This window comes from Acomys minous (genome assembly GCF_964271855.1).
Source record: "Acomys minous genome assembly, chromosome: 14".
Taxonomy (NCBI): Eukaryota; Metazoa; Chordata; class Mammalia; order Rodentia; family Muridae; genus Acomys; species Acomys minous.
Genome location: NC_140496.1, coordinates 88,801,040 through 88,816,211, shown reverse-complemented (window position 1 = coordinate 88,816,211; position 15,172 = coordinate 88,801,040). Strand labels below are relative to the sequence as shown.

The 15,172-nt window shown below is 41.0% G+C and overlaps 2 protein-coding genes and 1 long non-coding RNA gene across 8 annotated transcripts in view; 2 read left to right on the top strand and 1 right to left on the bottom strand.

Annotated features, from left to right (window-relative positions):
* LOC311583559 (uncharacterized protein) overlaps nt 1-15,172 on the top strand; it is an 88,515-nt gene that overhangs the window by 26,728 nt on the left and 46,615 nt on the right. Inside the window, exon 2 of one of the 6 annotated variants that reach the window (XR_014774574.1) lies at nt 9,896-9,967. The exons of 4 other annotated variants lie outside the window; for them this stretch is intronic. Coding sequence is in view for 1 of the 2 variants with exons in the window: in XM_084757282.1 (XP_084613408.1) it covers nt 9,838-9,967 (130 nt within the window). In the remaining variant the exon portion in view is untranslated. Of the gene's footprint in view, nt 1-9,837; nt 9,968-15,172 lie in introns of those variants that run through there. One more of the 6 variants, XM_084757282.1, reaches the window with a different exon arrangement.
* On the top strand, nt 176-2,375 carry LOC311583557 (DNA-directed RNA polymerase II subunit GRINL1A-like). The gene is given in 3 exon segments (XM_084757280.1): nt 176-448; nt 450-1,004; nt 1,008-2,375. Coding segments are annotated over 3 exon segments (1,098 nt in total). The 5' UTR covers nt 176-304; the 3' UTR covers nt 1,407-2,375.
* On the bottom strand, nt 9,518-12,225 carry LOC311583563. Its single transcript, XR_014774582.1, has 3 exons — nt 11,795-12,225; nt 11,632-11,708; nt 9,518-9,614 (listed from the first exon to the last, which is right to left on the bottom strand). It is a non-coding gene; the product is annotated as an uncharacterized lncRNA (long non-coding RNA).

Sequence of the window (15,172 nt, the reverse complement as noted above, 5' to 3'; positions counted from 1 at the left end):
TTCTTCCTTTCATAAATGTGAGAGCCATTTTGTACTACAGCTGTAATAAATTATTCCCACAATGTCCATATTTCATATAAAGATATAGAATATATTATGTATACAATATATTACAAATATAGAATTAATACAAAGTGATTTAAGTTGACAAAAAACAAAAAGATAACAAATCTCGAAATGGGCTCTTCCGGGAAAATGGCGACTCCCGCTCACGCGCCTGAGTCGCCGTCGGCCGCAGAGCCTGCGCCCGCCGTGGGCCCCGCCGGGGAACCCTGCCCGCCGCGCCAGCCGCAGCCCGTGCACAATGTGCTCGCTGCCCCGCGGCTTCGAGCCCCCAGCTCCCGAGGACTTGGGGTGGCAGAGTTCGGCGGAGCTGCTGGAGAGGTTGAGGCGCCAGGAGAGACTTATGCGCAACGGAAAATTCATTTGCAAATTGCCCGACAAAGGTAAAAAAGATCTCAGACACCATGGCCAAACTGAAAGCAGCCACTGCAGAACGGGAAGAGGCTGGAGGGAGAAGTGAACTGTTTAACCCTGTTAGTGTAGACTGTAAGCTAAGGCAAAGAGCAACCACAAGAGTTGATACTGACACAGACAAGGCCCAGAATTCTGACCTGATGCTTGATACTTCGTCATTAGTTCCTGAATGTTCCTCTGTAGATATCAAATTCTCTAAAGCAACCTCAGAAACCCCGGGACCTGCACATCTCACTCACGGAGGGAATGAGAAGACTTTGGAGGCTGCCTGTCCAGTGAGCACAGGCCCAGCTCCCAGCAGCAGAGCCAGGGCACCCTCGTCTGAAGTGAACCAACATCTTGCCCAGCGCCCTGTTACAAGTCAAGCAGAAGATACTACCAGCAGCATTGACAGTCTATTTATCACTAAATTGCAAAAGATCACAATCTCAGACCAGACTGAACCCCCAGAAGAAAACACCAGCGCTGACAACCTTCCAGGGCTCCAGAGCGAGACTCCCAAGAAGCCGCATTACATGGAAGTGCTATAAATGCGAGCCAGAAACCCAGTGCCCCCTCCCCATAAGTTTAAGACCAATGTGTTACCCACACAACAGAGTGACTCACCAGGTCATCGTCAGAGGGGTGAGTCTCCTGCCTCCTCAGAAGAGCAGCGACTCAGGCCCAGGCAGCATCTTGATGACATCACAGCAGCGCGCCTCCTTCCGCTCCACCACCTGCCTGCACAGCTGCTGTCTATAGAAGAGTCGCTGGCCCTGCAGAAAGAGCAGAAGCAGAGTTACGAGGAGATGCAGGCAAAGCTCGCAGCACAGAAATTAGCCGAGAGACTGAATATTAAAATGCAGAGCTACAATCCAAAAGGGGAGTCCTCAGGGAGATACCGAGAAGTGAGGGACGAAGACGATGCCCAGTCCTCAGATGACTGCTGAAGATGAGCGCTGGGAGACCTCCAAAGCTGACTGACTGTTGAGCTGTTAACTGTTCTCCTGTCAAACTCCTAACAAGTATCAAGATCAGTGTCAGGCTTTGCTGAGGGACAGCGTGATTTAAAGTTACACAAAAGTAGCTACAGAGTAAAAGCCTGGTTTGTCATTGAGAAGATGATCTTCATGTGCTTGAACAGTTGAATATTCGAACATTGTATTTGACCGTATTGTATTACAGTTTTGCAGTGTGATGTGCATTGGTCTGATAGTTTAGTATGCTAGAGCACACTTTTTCTTTACGCTAACTGCTTTTTCCTTATTCTTCCTCTTATCAAATAGCATTGCTTACATCCCTTCTGGTGAAATACTTTGTTACCCCAGGCACCTACAGTGAACTAGGATGACCTGGTTCCCTCTCTTAGATGAAGGGAGCCGACTAAAGAGTGGTAGGCGTGGGTGCATGGAGTTCCTGAGGTGCTGGATGTGAGGTGCTGTGTAAGACACTCAGAAATGTTACAGAAGGGTATATTTGCTGCTCCTGTCCTGGAATGACCGCTGTCTTCCTGAGGGAGGATATGGAGCCCTTTGAAGAGGTGCTGGGTAGGGGAGGGTCTGCGTTGGTTTGGTGAGCTGCTCTTGGCTTCCAGTGTCTTGAGCTCCTTGCTGTCTTGGATTAGAGGTCCCTGTACTGAACACTTAGGTGTGGTAAGGAAACTGGTGTTTTTCTAAGGGTTACAGTTGAATTGTCAGTATATTGCTTTTTTTCCTTTTTAAACCCAAAGAGGTGTTTAATGGCTGCAGAAACCTCAGTCTCATGTATGTACACATTTGTGTTGTTTAAAATGATTATATGATCATTTCCAGCAAAGATAACAATATGTTATCAAAAAAGCCCTTTGTCTATTATGTGGAACTTGTAAAGGAGAAATAAAATACCAATCACAGCAAAAAAAAACAAAAAACAAAAACAAATCTCGAAATGGTGAAAGCTTTAGTCAAGTTACACAATCACTAAAAAAGAAAAGAAAAAACACACAAACTATTATGCAGAAAGAAACCACAAAATGTAGTGACTTCTCATGTACATGTGATTAATTAATTAATTAATTAAACATGAATAGATATTTATATTACTTAAGAGCATGCCTGAATGAACTCACAAAGAGATTTTACTAGTACCCTTTTCCCTAAAAGTAATTTCCTATCTGATACTTACAACTCAACCCCCTGTACCTAAGGCTCAGGGATTATAGCAGGAGAGGGCGGGGTACATGTAAGAGGAACAGGAAATTTGCTGTGAGATTGTCTCCTAGAAATGTCAGAGAAGCTGCCCCATGAAGTCTCACCAACATGGCTGTCGATACAGGACATGAACAAGGACAACATCGATAGACATGCTAACATGGAAGGGAGAGTGCTCATGAGGCCTCAACCCTAGATAAGACTTGATACCCTATGAGCATATAGAGGGGGAGGTAATCCCCCTCAGGAACAGTCATAGGGGAGGGGAATAAGGGGAAAATGGGAGGGAGGGAAGAATGGGAGGATACAAGGGATGGGATAACCATTGAGATGTAACAAGAATAAATTAATAAAAATTAAAAAAAAAAAAAGAACTACAAGCAACTAAGAAAGGCTGAGAGCGGGAGAAATGCCAATGGAAGACCCACCCAAATTGGCTATCCAGTACTAAGTGGTCATACCTGAAATTAAACAGATACAAGTAACATTACAAGTTACTTATGCAAGTTGCATTTATGTGTAAAAATATATTACAAATAAAGGCATGGACACCATGTATTTCAGAGATAGCAAGACAAGGTGCATGAGAAGGGTTGCAGGGAGTTTTGAGAAGGAAGAGGAAAAGTGCTGTAATCGAAATCTACTTTCAAAAACTTAAACAATATTAAATAAATATTTATGCTTATACAAAGTAACTTAGGTAAAGAACTTTGGACTCACCAAGACAGGACAGATGGTGGAATACTTTCTCCAAGGTTACCAAACACAAATAGACTGCACATTATGAATGTAATTTTTTACCAGATAGTATATAGTTTACTGACATTAGAGAAGAGTCTTTTATTTAGACAAAAAGGAGGGAATATTGAAGGATATTTGATGCCATTGTGAACCCTGAGATTGTAAACTGTAAGAATTTGTTTCTTGTTTGGTGTGATCGGCTGTAACACACACCTTTAATCCAAGAGCTTTCTATATACAGGACTTAATAAGGTTAACCCTAGGTCAAGAAGTGGAGCAAGAAACCAGCAAACAGGGATTAAGTAGAAAGGCAGAGCACTGAGTTAAAGGGTATTTAAGACAGAGTGGAGAAGAAGAAAGAGCTCTTTAACTTTTTGCCTTTTAGCTTTTGGCTTTTTCCCCCTGGGTGTCAACTGAGCTTTTGGCCTTTGGCTTTTTCCTTCTGGGACATGAGCTGAGTAGGAAGGTCAGTTGGGTGCTTTCTGTGCCTCTCTGAGCCAGCAAGTTTTCATGACCACCACCCCCAAAAAATATTTATGCTTATACACAAAAATGTACACTGTATAAAATTTTAAATTAAAAGTAAATGTAAGTAAGTAAACATAAAGAACATTATAAGAAGGCTGTTTCCTCTCAAATGATCACACAGTGGATATTGTTTCATGTATGTGATAAACGTACTTTTTTTTTTAATGCCATTGATCCAAAAGGCAACTTTTTCCTGAGTTAAATTTCTGAACACAATTGAGTCTGAGGCTTGAAACCACTGACTCAGCATCATCTGTTTTTTTATTTAATCAGCTTTATAACACAGCTTCACATCTGCTAAGATAATGTCTCTTCTTAATATTTTTGTTTTTTAGCTTTTTCCAGCTGCTCTTGTACAACATAAGTTCTTCTAAGTGGAATTTAGAATGCTTTGCCAGGTTCTTTACGATATTCACTAGAAATGGAGTTTACTTTTTTATTGATGTCATAATGCAGATAGAACAAACCTAAATAGAACTGACTTCTTAAAACAATCTTATTTTTCAAGGTACATCTGTTTGCTCAATTCTTTCCATGATACTACATGCAGAAGTTTCTTTGGGTTTTGTTGTTGTTTATTTGTTTGTTTGTTTCTTTTGGTTTTTTGAGACAGGATTTATCTGTGTAGACTTGGCTGATCTGGAGTTGGTTTTGTAGACCATGCTGACCTTGAACTCACAGAGATCCCCCCTACCCCACCCTCAAGTGCTGGGATTACAGGCATGGTCCTCCACGCAGGGCTGAGTTTTATAATTTCATTTTTCAAGTTTCTGAATATTCCTAAAAGCTATTTCTAAGTTTATGTTCTTGTAATGATATAAATGAAATAGTTTCCCTCTAACTTTTCTGTGTGTTAGTGTAGTGTATCAGAATGCTACTGAGGATGCTACTGAGGATGCTACTGAGGAAGGATGCTACTGAGGATAGTTTTTGTAACATTACTCCCTGCCTAATCTTTATGATCATCTACCTTAATGAATGTTGTTTAAATTTTTGTGTATCATTTCTTCAATATTTTTGTTGTTGTTGTTGTTTTGTTTTGTTTTGTCTTGTTTTTTTTCTTTTCGTTCAGTTTGGTTTGGGGTTTTTCGAGGCAGGCTTTTCTGTGTAGCTTTAGCTGTCCTGGACTCACTTTGTAGACCAGCCTGGCCTCGAACTCACACCTGCCACTGCACCACCACACCCCAGGCCTTCAATATTTTCAAAGAATGATTGCCTTTAAATAGTTTAAGAAACAGCTGGGCCATTAGTATAATTTAAATTTCAGGGTAATGACCGCTGACTTAAAATACTCCCCAAAGCAAACCCTAATACAAATATATACAAAAGAATTCTCTCGATTAGGTCACGTTTCAACTGACTTTTATTCTTTTTAGATTATTTTATCTTATGTTAGTGTGTTGCCTGAATGTACATATGTGTACCACATGCATGCCTGATGCCCTCAAAAGTCAAAGGGGGGTGGGGGCTGGAATTCTTGGGACTGGAGTTATGAACGGGTAGCTCACCATGTAGGTTCTGGGAACCAAACACAGGTGCTTTTATAACCACTGAGTCACCGCTTCAGCTTTCTGCAGACTTTACGTGGCAACCAAGACAAGGAGTTCAATAGCTTCACGAGGCGTGCCCTGTCTCCGGAGCCCTTCTGCAGCGCCACTGTCTACATCCCCTAAAAGCACAGCTCCCATAGACGGGCTCTACGCAGCCACTCCTTTTCAGTCATTCTCAAAAGTCAAATACTGCAACTCAAATCTCAGAAAAGGGAAAGCATCTTACTTGGCACTTGTGTTCTACTTCCTCCCACCGGGTTCACAGCGTATTATTAGCAGGGCACATCCCCGTGGCTGAGGGATTCTGTGTTTAGACAATGACTGAAATCCATTAAACTACCCTTTTATGCTTGATGTTCCATCGGTGGAACATCCAGCAGATTCTTTTTATAGAAATATGATTTGATCTGCAATGTCCTGGAACATGTTTTTCCAGCTACTTGGCTTCAACCTTATGCTAATTGCCAGGCATTACCTCACAACTTCTGTGGCTCATAGAAACAGTAAAATCTACCTTCCCCTATGAAAATTATTAAGGATGAATCAGAGGAATTTTTGTACAATCCCCTTGGGTACTAAGTGAATGCTTGCTTCTTTTTTAACCCTTTGTTGTACAGAAGTTCATTTTCCTTATGACTTATTGCTTCTACACTTACTTCCAACCTTCAACCTTATACTATGTATAACTTCCCAATATAACATACAGCCTCGCAAACAGTAAAGAGAAAGTAACATTTTGAGCTGCACACACTAGGCTGTGATTAATTGCTTTGAATATATTTGCTCAGAGAAAAGCCATTGATTCTTACCAACAGATAAATCTCTTCAGATACTTACATAAATACCCAGAGAGTAAATGTGCTTACCACTTAGTTGACTGATAATAATCAAAGCATTTTTCATAATAATTTTCATCTTAATTTTATCCTTAAGTTTCTAATTTAACAATAAAATTTATTGCTAGTCAAAAGACACAGGAGGGACTAGAGAGATGGTTCAGTAATTAACAGCACTTGCTGCTCTTGCAGAAAATCTGGGTTTGGTTCCCAGAACCCACATGACAGCTCATAATTATCAGTAATTACAGCTCTAGGGAAGCCAATGCCTTCTCCAGACCTCTATGAGTACCAGATATATATATATATATATATCAGGCAAGCACCTACTCACATTAAATAAACAAACAATAAATGAAATCCTTTTTAAAATAAGTACAAGAAATTTGCAGTTATATTAGCCATGCACAGGTCATTATGTTTTAACTAGTATTATATTTACTAAAAGAAGCTAAGTTGCACTAGAGCCCTGTCAAAAGTCAACACCCTAGGCTCATATTTCAAGAAAAAAGCTTCTAAAATTGTACTGATCCAAATTACACATGTAGCCTCTGTGCTTTCCATAAGACACACAGATGATTGGACAAATTAAGGCAAAAGACTTGTATATATTTTGTGGCTCAGTCCTTAATATGCAGTTTTTTCAATTCTGTACAAAATAAGGTTAATCATTAATATCACTCAGGTATAAACCTGCAACCTACAACAGTGACCTGCCTGCAAAATATTCTAGTGCAATAGAGGCATAAGTGTTATGGGAGTAATCAACCACTTTCCAATAGTATTTAAGGCACTGTACATAAAGGAACTCATATCTGACACTGTTAAAGTGGCCAAGAACCTGAGACTAGATAGGTCAGGAGCCTAAAGGAAAATATGCTACCATTATTTTACTAAAGGAGCCTAGCAACAAAATGGTCAATGTCCTGCTCAATCCACATCAGAGAAGCTTCTTCTTACAGTAGAAGGGAATTAACATGGAGATCCACAAGTGGGCAATCTCCTAATGAGAATGGCAATGAGAAAGTTCGGAGCACTTAGTCCTAACTGGGATTCCATCATCAACCCCTGCTTCCTCAAGGCTCAGAAGAGGAAACAAAGGATTGTAAGAGCCAGGGGTGATGGATGATTCCAAGAAACAGTGTCTTCTAAACACAAGAGGACTGATGTTCATATAAACTCAAGGAGACTGTGGCAACATGCAGAAAGCCAGGACAGGTTCAAACCTGATGGGGTCCCAGCACTGAGAAGACGAAGTGGACACTGAGTCCTATGCATACCAAAGAAGCTATCACAATTGATACTCCCTGGCCAATGAAGAAATCAGTTTTCGCCAGTGGACTCTCGTTGAATTTATTAACTGTACTTCAGGGCAGGCCCCAAGTCCAAGAGTGGTTGGCCAACACGAAACAAACTTAACATTATTTTTGTGGACTTTTTGTTCTATTTTGCTTTGTTTAAGCTTTTTTGTTTTCCCTTATTGCTCTTTTTGCTTGTTTGGTGTGTGTGTGTGTACATGCACGCCTGTTCACACACGTGCTTGGGGGGTCATATTTTTGTGGGTTGGGATTTGGGGGGTTGTATTTTTTAAAAAAGACAACAAACAACAACTCAAGTCCTGCTAAAAATATGGTAGTGAGGGCTATGAGGAAAGGCAGATTAACAAAGTCTTTAGGGAATCCCTGTATTTGGACAGGTAGCTCTTCCAGATCTGTAACCCCAGTTATTTGTCGCCCCATATGTCTTCCAGACCTTGAACTTCATGTGGAAAGTGCATCTGAGGCCAGGCCTCAGCTTCCTTGCTTCACAGCCTTCTCCCTCACTCTAGCTCCCATGGTTCAGAAGAAGTGAGGCAGCAATTTACAGACTGGTTTCCTCATACTACTTTGGTGAGACATCTCAAAGCACATGGTTCAAGGAACAATCAACCTTTCTATGACTTAAAAAAGAAATTGAGGCTGCATTCACAAACCCAGCCCTAACACCATATCAAGATCCTGAAATATACATGATGTCATTCAACTAGTTCCAAACAAGTAATGATTCTGCCCCAGAATTAATGGTCATCTCAAAATAATGTAGAAGAGCTTTAAACTGTTTGTTTTTTCTTAATTATTTATTTTAACTTTCTGATACTGTAATATAATTATGCCGCTTCTCCTTTTTCCGTTCCTCCATTCAAACCTTCCTATAAACTGGTCTTTACTCTCTTTCAAATTCATGGTCTCTCTTTTCATTGATTGTTGTTACAAAACAGACATACAAATGACATTATACAGACTGTTCATATTGCATTTGTGCATTTAAGAATGTATATGTAGCCAGCCTGGTCTACAAAGCAAGTCCACAACAGCCAAAGGTAACAGAGAGACTCTGTCTCAAAAAACAAAACAAAACAAAAGTGTATGTATGTACATAAACTGTTTTTTTCTTTTTTAATATATTTTATTAATTTATTCATATTACATCTCAATTGTTATCCCATCCCTTCTATCCTCCCATTCCTCCCTCCCTCCCATTTCCCCCTTACTCCCCTCCCTTATAACTGTGACTGAGGGGGACCTCCTCCCCGTGTATATGCTCACAGGGTATCAAATCTCTTCTTGGTAGCCTGCTTCCTCTGAGTGCCACCAGGCCTTCCCATCCATGGGATGTGGTCAAATATGGGGCACCAGAGTTCATGTGAAAGTCAGTCTCCACTCTGCACTCAACTGTGGAGAACGTCCTATCCATTGGCTAGATCTTGGTAGGGGTTCAAAGTTTACTGCACGTATTGTCCTTGCCTGGTGCCATAGTTTGAGCAGGACCCCTGAGCCCAGATCTGCTCATCATAATGTCCTACTTGTAGGTGAGAATGCAAGCTAGTACAACCATTTTGGAAATCATTTGGCACTATATCAGAAAACTGGGACTAACGCTTCCTCAAGACCCAGCTATTCCACTCCTTGGAATATACCCAGAAGATGCACCAGCACACAAGAACATTTGCTCAACCATGTTCATAGCAGCCTTATTCATAATAGCCAGAACATGGAAACAGCCTAAGTGTCCCTCAGTAGAAGAATGGATTAAAAAAACTGTGGCACATTTACACTATGGAATATTACTCAGCTATTAAAAACAAGGAATTCCCAAAATTTGTGGACAAATGGATTGAACTACAAATGATCATAATGAGTGAGTTAAGCCAGCAGCAGAAAGAGTCAAATGGTATATACTCACTTATATCTGCACACTAGCCCAAGGGGCATGTCCCATGAAAGTCTTCACTTACCAGGAAAGTCGGACAGAGGGGAAGACTTCCTTTTGGGACTCTAGGTGAGAGAAGCAAAGGAGAATGGGGAAATAGAAGGAATCTTCTTTTTAATATATACCTTGTGATAGCAAAAAAAAAAAAAAAATCCCAAATTTGTCATCCTCAGGCTTCTCCCTATGTCCAAAATTTACTTCTTAATACTGTCAGGCAGAGCTATGCACCACCATTCTGACTAAATTTTATTTTGGCATTGAAACCACAAAATAAATTTATATAACTAGGTAAACAGAGGGAGATCCAAGATGGTGGTGCCAAACATACATTGCATCTGATTAACAGGACAATCAAAACTGCACAGCGGCCTAAAGATCAAACTGAGAGCTACAAAACACCAGTGCTGCTGGTTCCCAGGTGAAAGGGATCCACACTGTGTGGAGCATGGGTGGGTCCAACCCCTGGCCACTGAGCTAACCCACAGAAAACTCCCAGGGGACAGCCCACTTTCGCTGCCATCTTAGGAAGGACTGTGGGATATCCGTGAAGCTCTACTGCTTGCCATATCTGGGATGAGGAGTGGACAGGCAGAGTTGAGTCACAGCATGGGACATAATCCACATTAGCTGCCTCCTGAAAAAGTGTGGGGCACCCAAGCACCTCTGGGTTCTAATCACTCTCAGCCCTGCCCCCAGCTGTTTGCCAGCTTAGCCCAGCTGGGTCACAGAGCAGATAGGCAGATCCCTGCCATCTAAAGAGGGCCTATGGAGCATCCAAGAAGCTTGCACTTTCAGTTTCTTACAGTTCTTCTTGCTATAGGTAGTTTATTGTTTCTATGTGTAATAATAGAAATATATATATAAAATAAAAAAATGTTTAAAAATTTATATAACTACAAATAATTTTCAGACTAGGTATCTTGCCAAGGTGACAAGCCCCAGCTGGGTTGTCTCTCTTTGGATATAGTCTCCTTTCTAATGCTTTTGGGGGGGGCTTATTCAGTATGTATCTTTGTTTTTTTCTTTCAAATGAATGAAATGCCTTCTATCAGAAGTACATAATGTGAGAACTATAAAGTTATAAAACTATTGAGACATGAAGAAAATGTCAGTGGTTTCAATGTATTGATGAGGCAATGAAAACCATAGTCAGCACAGCTCTGTGATACTATACAGCCCTCAGATCTTAGTTCATTGTACATCCCTAGTGGGAATGTCCATTGTGATCACAACAAGCCAAACTAAAGTGCCATTTAATTTCTAACTGACCAGTGCCAGAAAACAGTAGATATTCAAGTGGCATATAACTATATTTGCTACATAACTCTTATGGAGATTTTATTATTGTATCTAAATTACTTTCTTCCTAAAATTTAGTATATACCTTTATGATAAGACAATAATTGGAAATACCAACCCCCATTCTTTAGATGGGAAACAAGTGATGAATACTAGTGAAAACTATTAGCGAGACAAGATCACATTAAGTTGTGTTAGGAGAGAAACGGGGTTAATCAATGAAGCATGTTTCAACAATAAATAACAACAATAAAAGAAATGGTCTGAGGCTTTGCTGCGTAAGACATTCCTCTCGTATCTTAAAGCACTGAGAATTAAAATTCAATCTATTTAATCATTGCTATATAAGCTAAAAGTTATAAAATGCTTAAAAGAGGTCACTATATAATGGTCATAATTTTTAAAACAGTCTCACTTCTCATGCAAATAATTGATGCAAATAAATGCCACATTTCTTATGCATTCATTCAGTGTCTCTGCTGAATAATAATGTAGTTGCTGAGACTCCCACACCGCTGTAACGCTTCAGGAAGAACGTACTCCAGAGGCTGTGGTTTATTATTTTCATACACGCACATACAAAAAAATACTGGCATGAACAAAGTGCTGACCTCCCTAAGAATTGCCACAGTGTATGCATCCCAAGCTTTAGGGCTCTAGTATAAGATTATTTATATTTACAGAACTCACATGTTGAAATACTAAAACCACACGATAATATTAGGAGAGGACTTTGCAAGGTAATTAGGTCATGGGAGCACTCTATGGATGTAGTGCACTTACCACAGGGACTGTCAGGCTGGGGCTTGTAGCTTGGTGGTAGTCCACTTGCCTTTGATGGACAAGGCCCTAGTTTCAATCTCAAGCCACAGAAAATACTTATGTAAGTGGAATCTCGAACAGATAGCTAGCCCCTTCTACCAACTGAGACTCGGTTAGAACATACCTTGTAAGAACCTAGAAATGGCCTTTCATTAGTTATTAAATATACCAGCACACTGCTCCCAAGCCTACAGAACAGCAAGAGATAAATTTCTATTGTTTAGAATCCGCAGTCGGGGTTGTTTTCTGCAGAATTCCAAATGGGGTATAACAAGCTCCAGCTTTAAGTGAACAAATAAATGAATTCTTAATATGCAGTGAGCCACTACAGAAGAACAGAGTCAATGCCCAAAGATGAGGCCCAAATGGAGCTCAGCACGAGCATCCCTCTCCTTCTGAAATGAACTCCTGTCCCGAGCAGAAGCAAGTGGAAGCAAGGCTGGCACATGGTTCATCATCGTACACACCACAGCATCGACAAAGCTGTGTCCTCATAACGGCCTGTCCCCTCCTCCTTATCCTCCTCCAAGAAGCTTCTGTACTGATTCTGTCCTTTTCTTCCTTTTTCTAAAATTTTCTCTCAAAATGAAATGGAAGGGGCAGGGTTTTTTTTGTTGTTGGTGGTGGTGGTGGGTTTTTTTTTTTCTTATCTAATGTCGAATAATAAGACTATTCTCAAACTGTTGCTAATGAATTAATTACTAATTCTCTTGACCTATGAATTAGAAGGAAATAAAGCCCTTTGGACTGTGGTTAATTATAAACCCAGGCCTGGTATTAGGTAAAGCTTGGTATAACTCCTGGTCCTATCACTTATTAAAGGTGTGGCCCTAGCTATTGCTTAACCTTTGTGTGGTGAAACTGTAGCATGCCAGCATAGCTAAATTAGAAATAAGCTTCTGTGAATTCTTCCAAATTGTGCTTGCTTGGACAACGAGAAATAGCCCTGCAAGGTCAAATTTCAGTGGAGCCAGTTTCACGGTCTGAACCCAGGAAGGGCATATACTACGGCAGCCCATGCACATCTCCAACTTACTGGCTCACATTTTGGTGCAGGGCAACACTCAGGTCTCCAAGTTATCAAGCTCCACCCTCATCACCCCAAATAGAAGTGAGGTGCCTATGTATTTTATAGTGAAAAGTGACAAGCCCTGAAGTTGGAGGGTGGTGTACCTATGAACTGCCCTTATGGTCTCGGTTGTATTCCCACAGCACCAAGCCTGTCCTTGGTAATCCCTGCCTCATGTCCATCTTTCTTCTCTGACCATTTTCTCTGCTTACAACAGAGTCAACATCAGATGAATATCAGTGCACTGTTAGGTGCAGCTCAGTTGAACAAAGTTCACGATTCTTTGCCATTCTGTCATTTTCCTTCTCTGATCTAACCAAGATCATGCCCTCCTTAAATACCAGTCTTATTATCTATACTTTCTATGAGGAAACAGGAGCACCATCTTCTCAAAGTTCTGGTGGTAAAATGAGTTAACACATTTGCATCATTTTATTTTCCGTGGATAATTTATATTAAAATTTCCTTCTTTGGCAGACATGGTGGCACACACCTTTAATGCCAACACTTGGCAGGCAGAGGCAGGTAGATTTTAGTGAGTTTGATGTTGCGGTGCTGCCAGGGACCTTACTGATCTTAGTTGCCTTTGCTGCCAGGGTGATGGCTGGGGTCTGTGCTGCCACTCAGGGACATGTCTGGGTGCAAGGTCCTACTGCATCGAGGGTCTGTGTTGATGTCCCCGACCCGTGTTAACAGCAAAGGTCATAAGGATGTCCATGGTCTGAGCCGTCACCTGAATCTGTGTTGATGCCTCTTGGCTGTACTACCACTGGGGTCCATACTGATGTGAGTAGCCTATGCTGCCACCCGAGGCCATGGTGATGTCCATGGTCCAGGCTGCCTCCTTGTCTGGGTTTGTGGTCCTAGTGCAACTGTGTTTGTGGTCTGTGCTTGCTGTCTCCATAAACCTTCTGGAATCTCATGATCTGTGCCCCTGCTGACTATAAAGAGCAAGAAAGCTACTTTTTTGGTGGTATCAATGACTGCAAATGCACAGTTGAGAAAGAGGGACATGGAAGGCTTCTGTGACAGCCCCTACCCCTACTTTAGCCCCCCATAAAAAAAGTAGCAGCTTAAACAGGAAGTCATTGAAGAGACCTCTTAAAAAGTGTGGTGGAGATGCTGAAGTGTACATCTCCACAATTGATAAATTCTGGCATGGCTAAGGGAGAGAAAGAACTCAGTTCTATTAAAGCGGCAGGCCACCAAGAGTTTAGCCATGCTCAGGGAGTATATAGATAACACAAATTGTATTTTTTCTATTTTGTTTATTTGTGTGGGGGAGGTCAAGAGGGGGGGGATGGCCATGGAAGGACTGGGAAATTAGTGTGATCAGGGTGCATGATGTGAAATTCCTAAGGAATCAATAAAAATATGTTTTAAAAGTGTTCTCTATTAAAGCCATAATATAGGATATTCCCTCTCTGGACAGCATCCCAGTATCATGACTATGTTACCTAATCAACCAAAGGTGCACCTTAAGAGCAGGAGAAACAATAAATACTAGTAATCTCTTCATGTCTCAAACAGACAAAAGTCCTATGGTTAAAGGATGGATATCTCTTCTCAGAAGAACATAATGATAGGCCTTGACTGTGCACATCTATTATCCCAGACTTGGGAGGCTGAGGCAATAGGACTGTACATTCAAGGCTACTCTAGACTGCAGAATGAGTTCAAAGACAGCCTGGAGTGTGTAGATATTCCCTATCAAACAACAAGTCATTAAGATGCCTCAGTGCCTTACACAACTAGATGAACTCAAAACAGTAAGAATGCATTTCAGCTAAGCACTATCTTTTGAAGTTTGCATACTTGAGTGGAACACAAAAAATGGTTGATGGATTCTATAGGATAGTGAGGACCCTTGGGTCCATAAAGATGTGGCTAATCCTCTTGATTTTCCTCCAAAACTTGACAGTAAAACCCTATTGCTGAAGACATGGCATATTTGAGTAATAGAAACGGGGAAATCAAGCTGGTACTGACCTGTAAGCTTCAACCCTATCGGCTATTGCTCATTGTTCTGTAGGGTGTTATGCATTCCAACAGAGAAAAAAGTAATGATCAGTTATACCCGTCTATGAACCCTGTGAACTACAATAATGACTGGCCTGGAAAGACAGGGCAACTAGTACAATAACGGCACAACCATCATGGGAGTAACCAACGACTTTCTGGTTAGATTAAAGTCTCACTCCTCAAAATGAAGCCCATCCCTGGTACCATCATTGGGTCAAGGAGCTACAGCTAAATAAGACAGAGGGCCTAAGGCAGAAACTAGTATTATTACCCTGCTAAATAGATATAGTAGTAAATTGACTCTTGCTGACCTGAAATTGTACACAACCTTCAGAGAATCTTCTTTTGCAATAGATAGCGATTAACAGATTAAAGTCCACAATTAGGCAAAGCACAAAGAATAAGAGAACT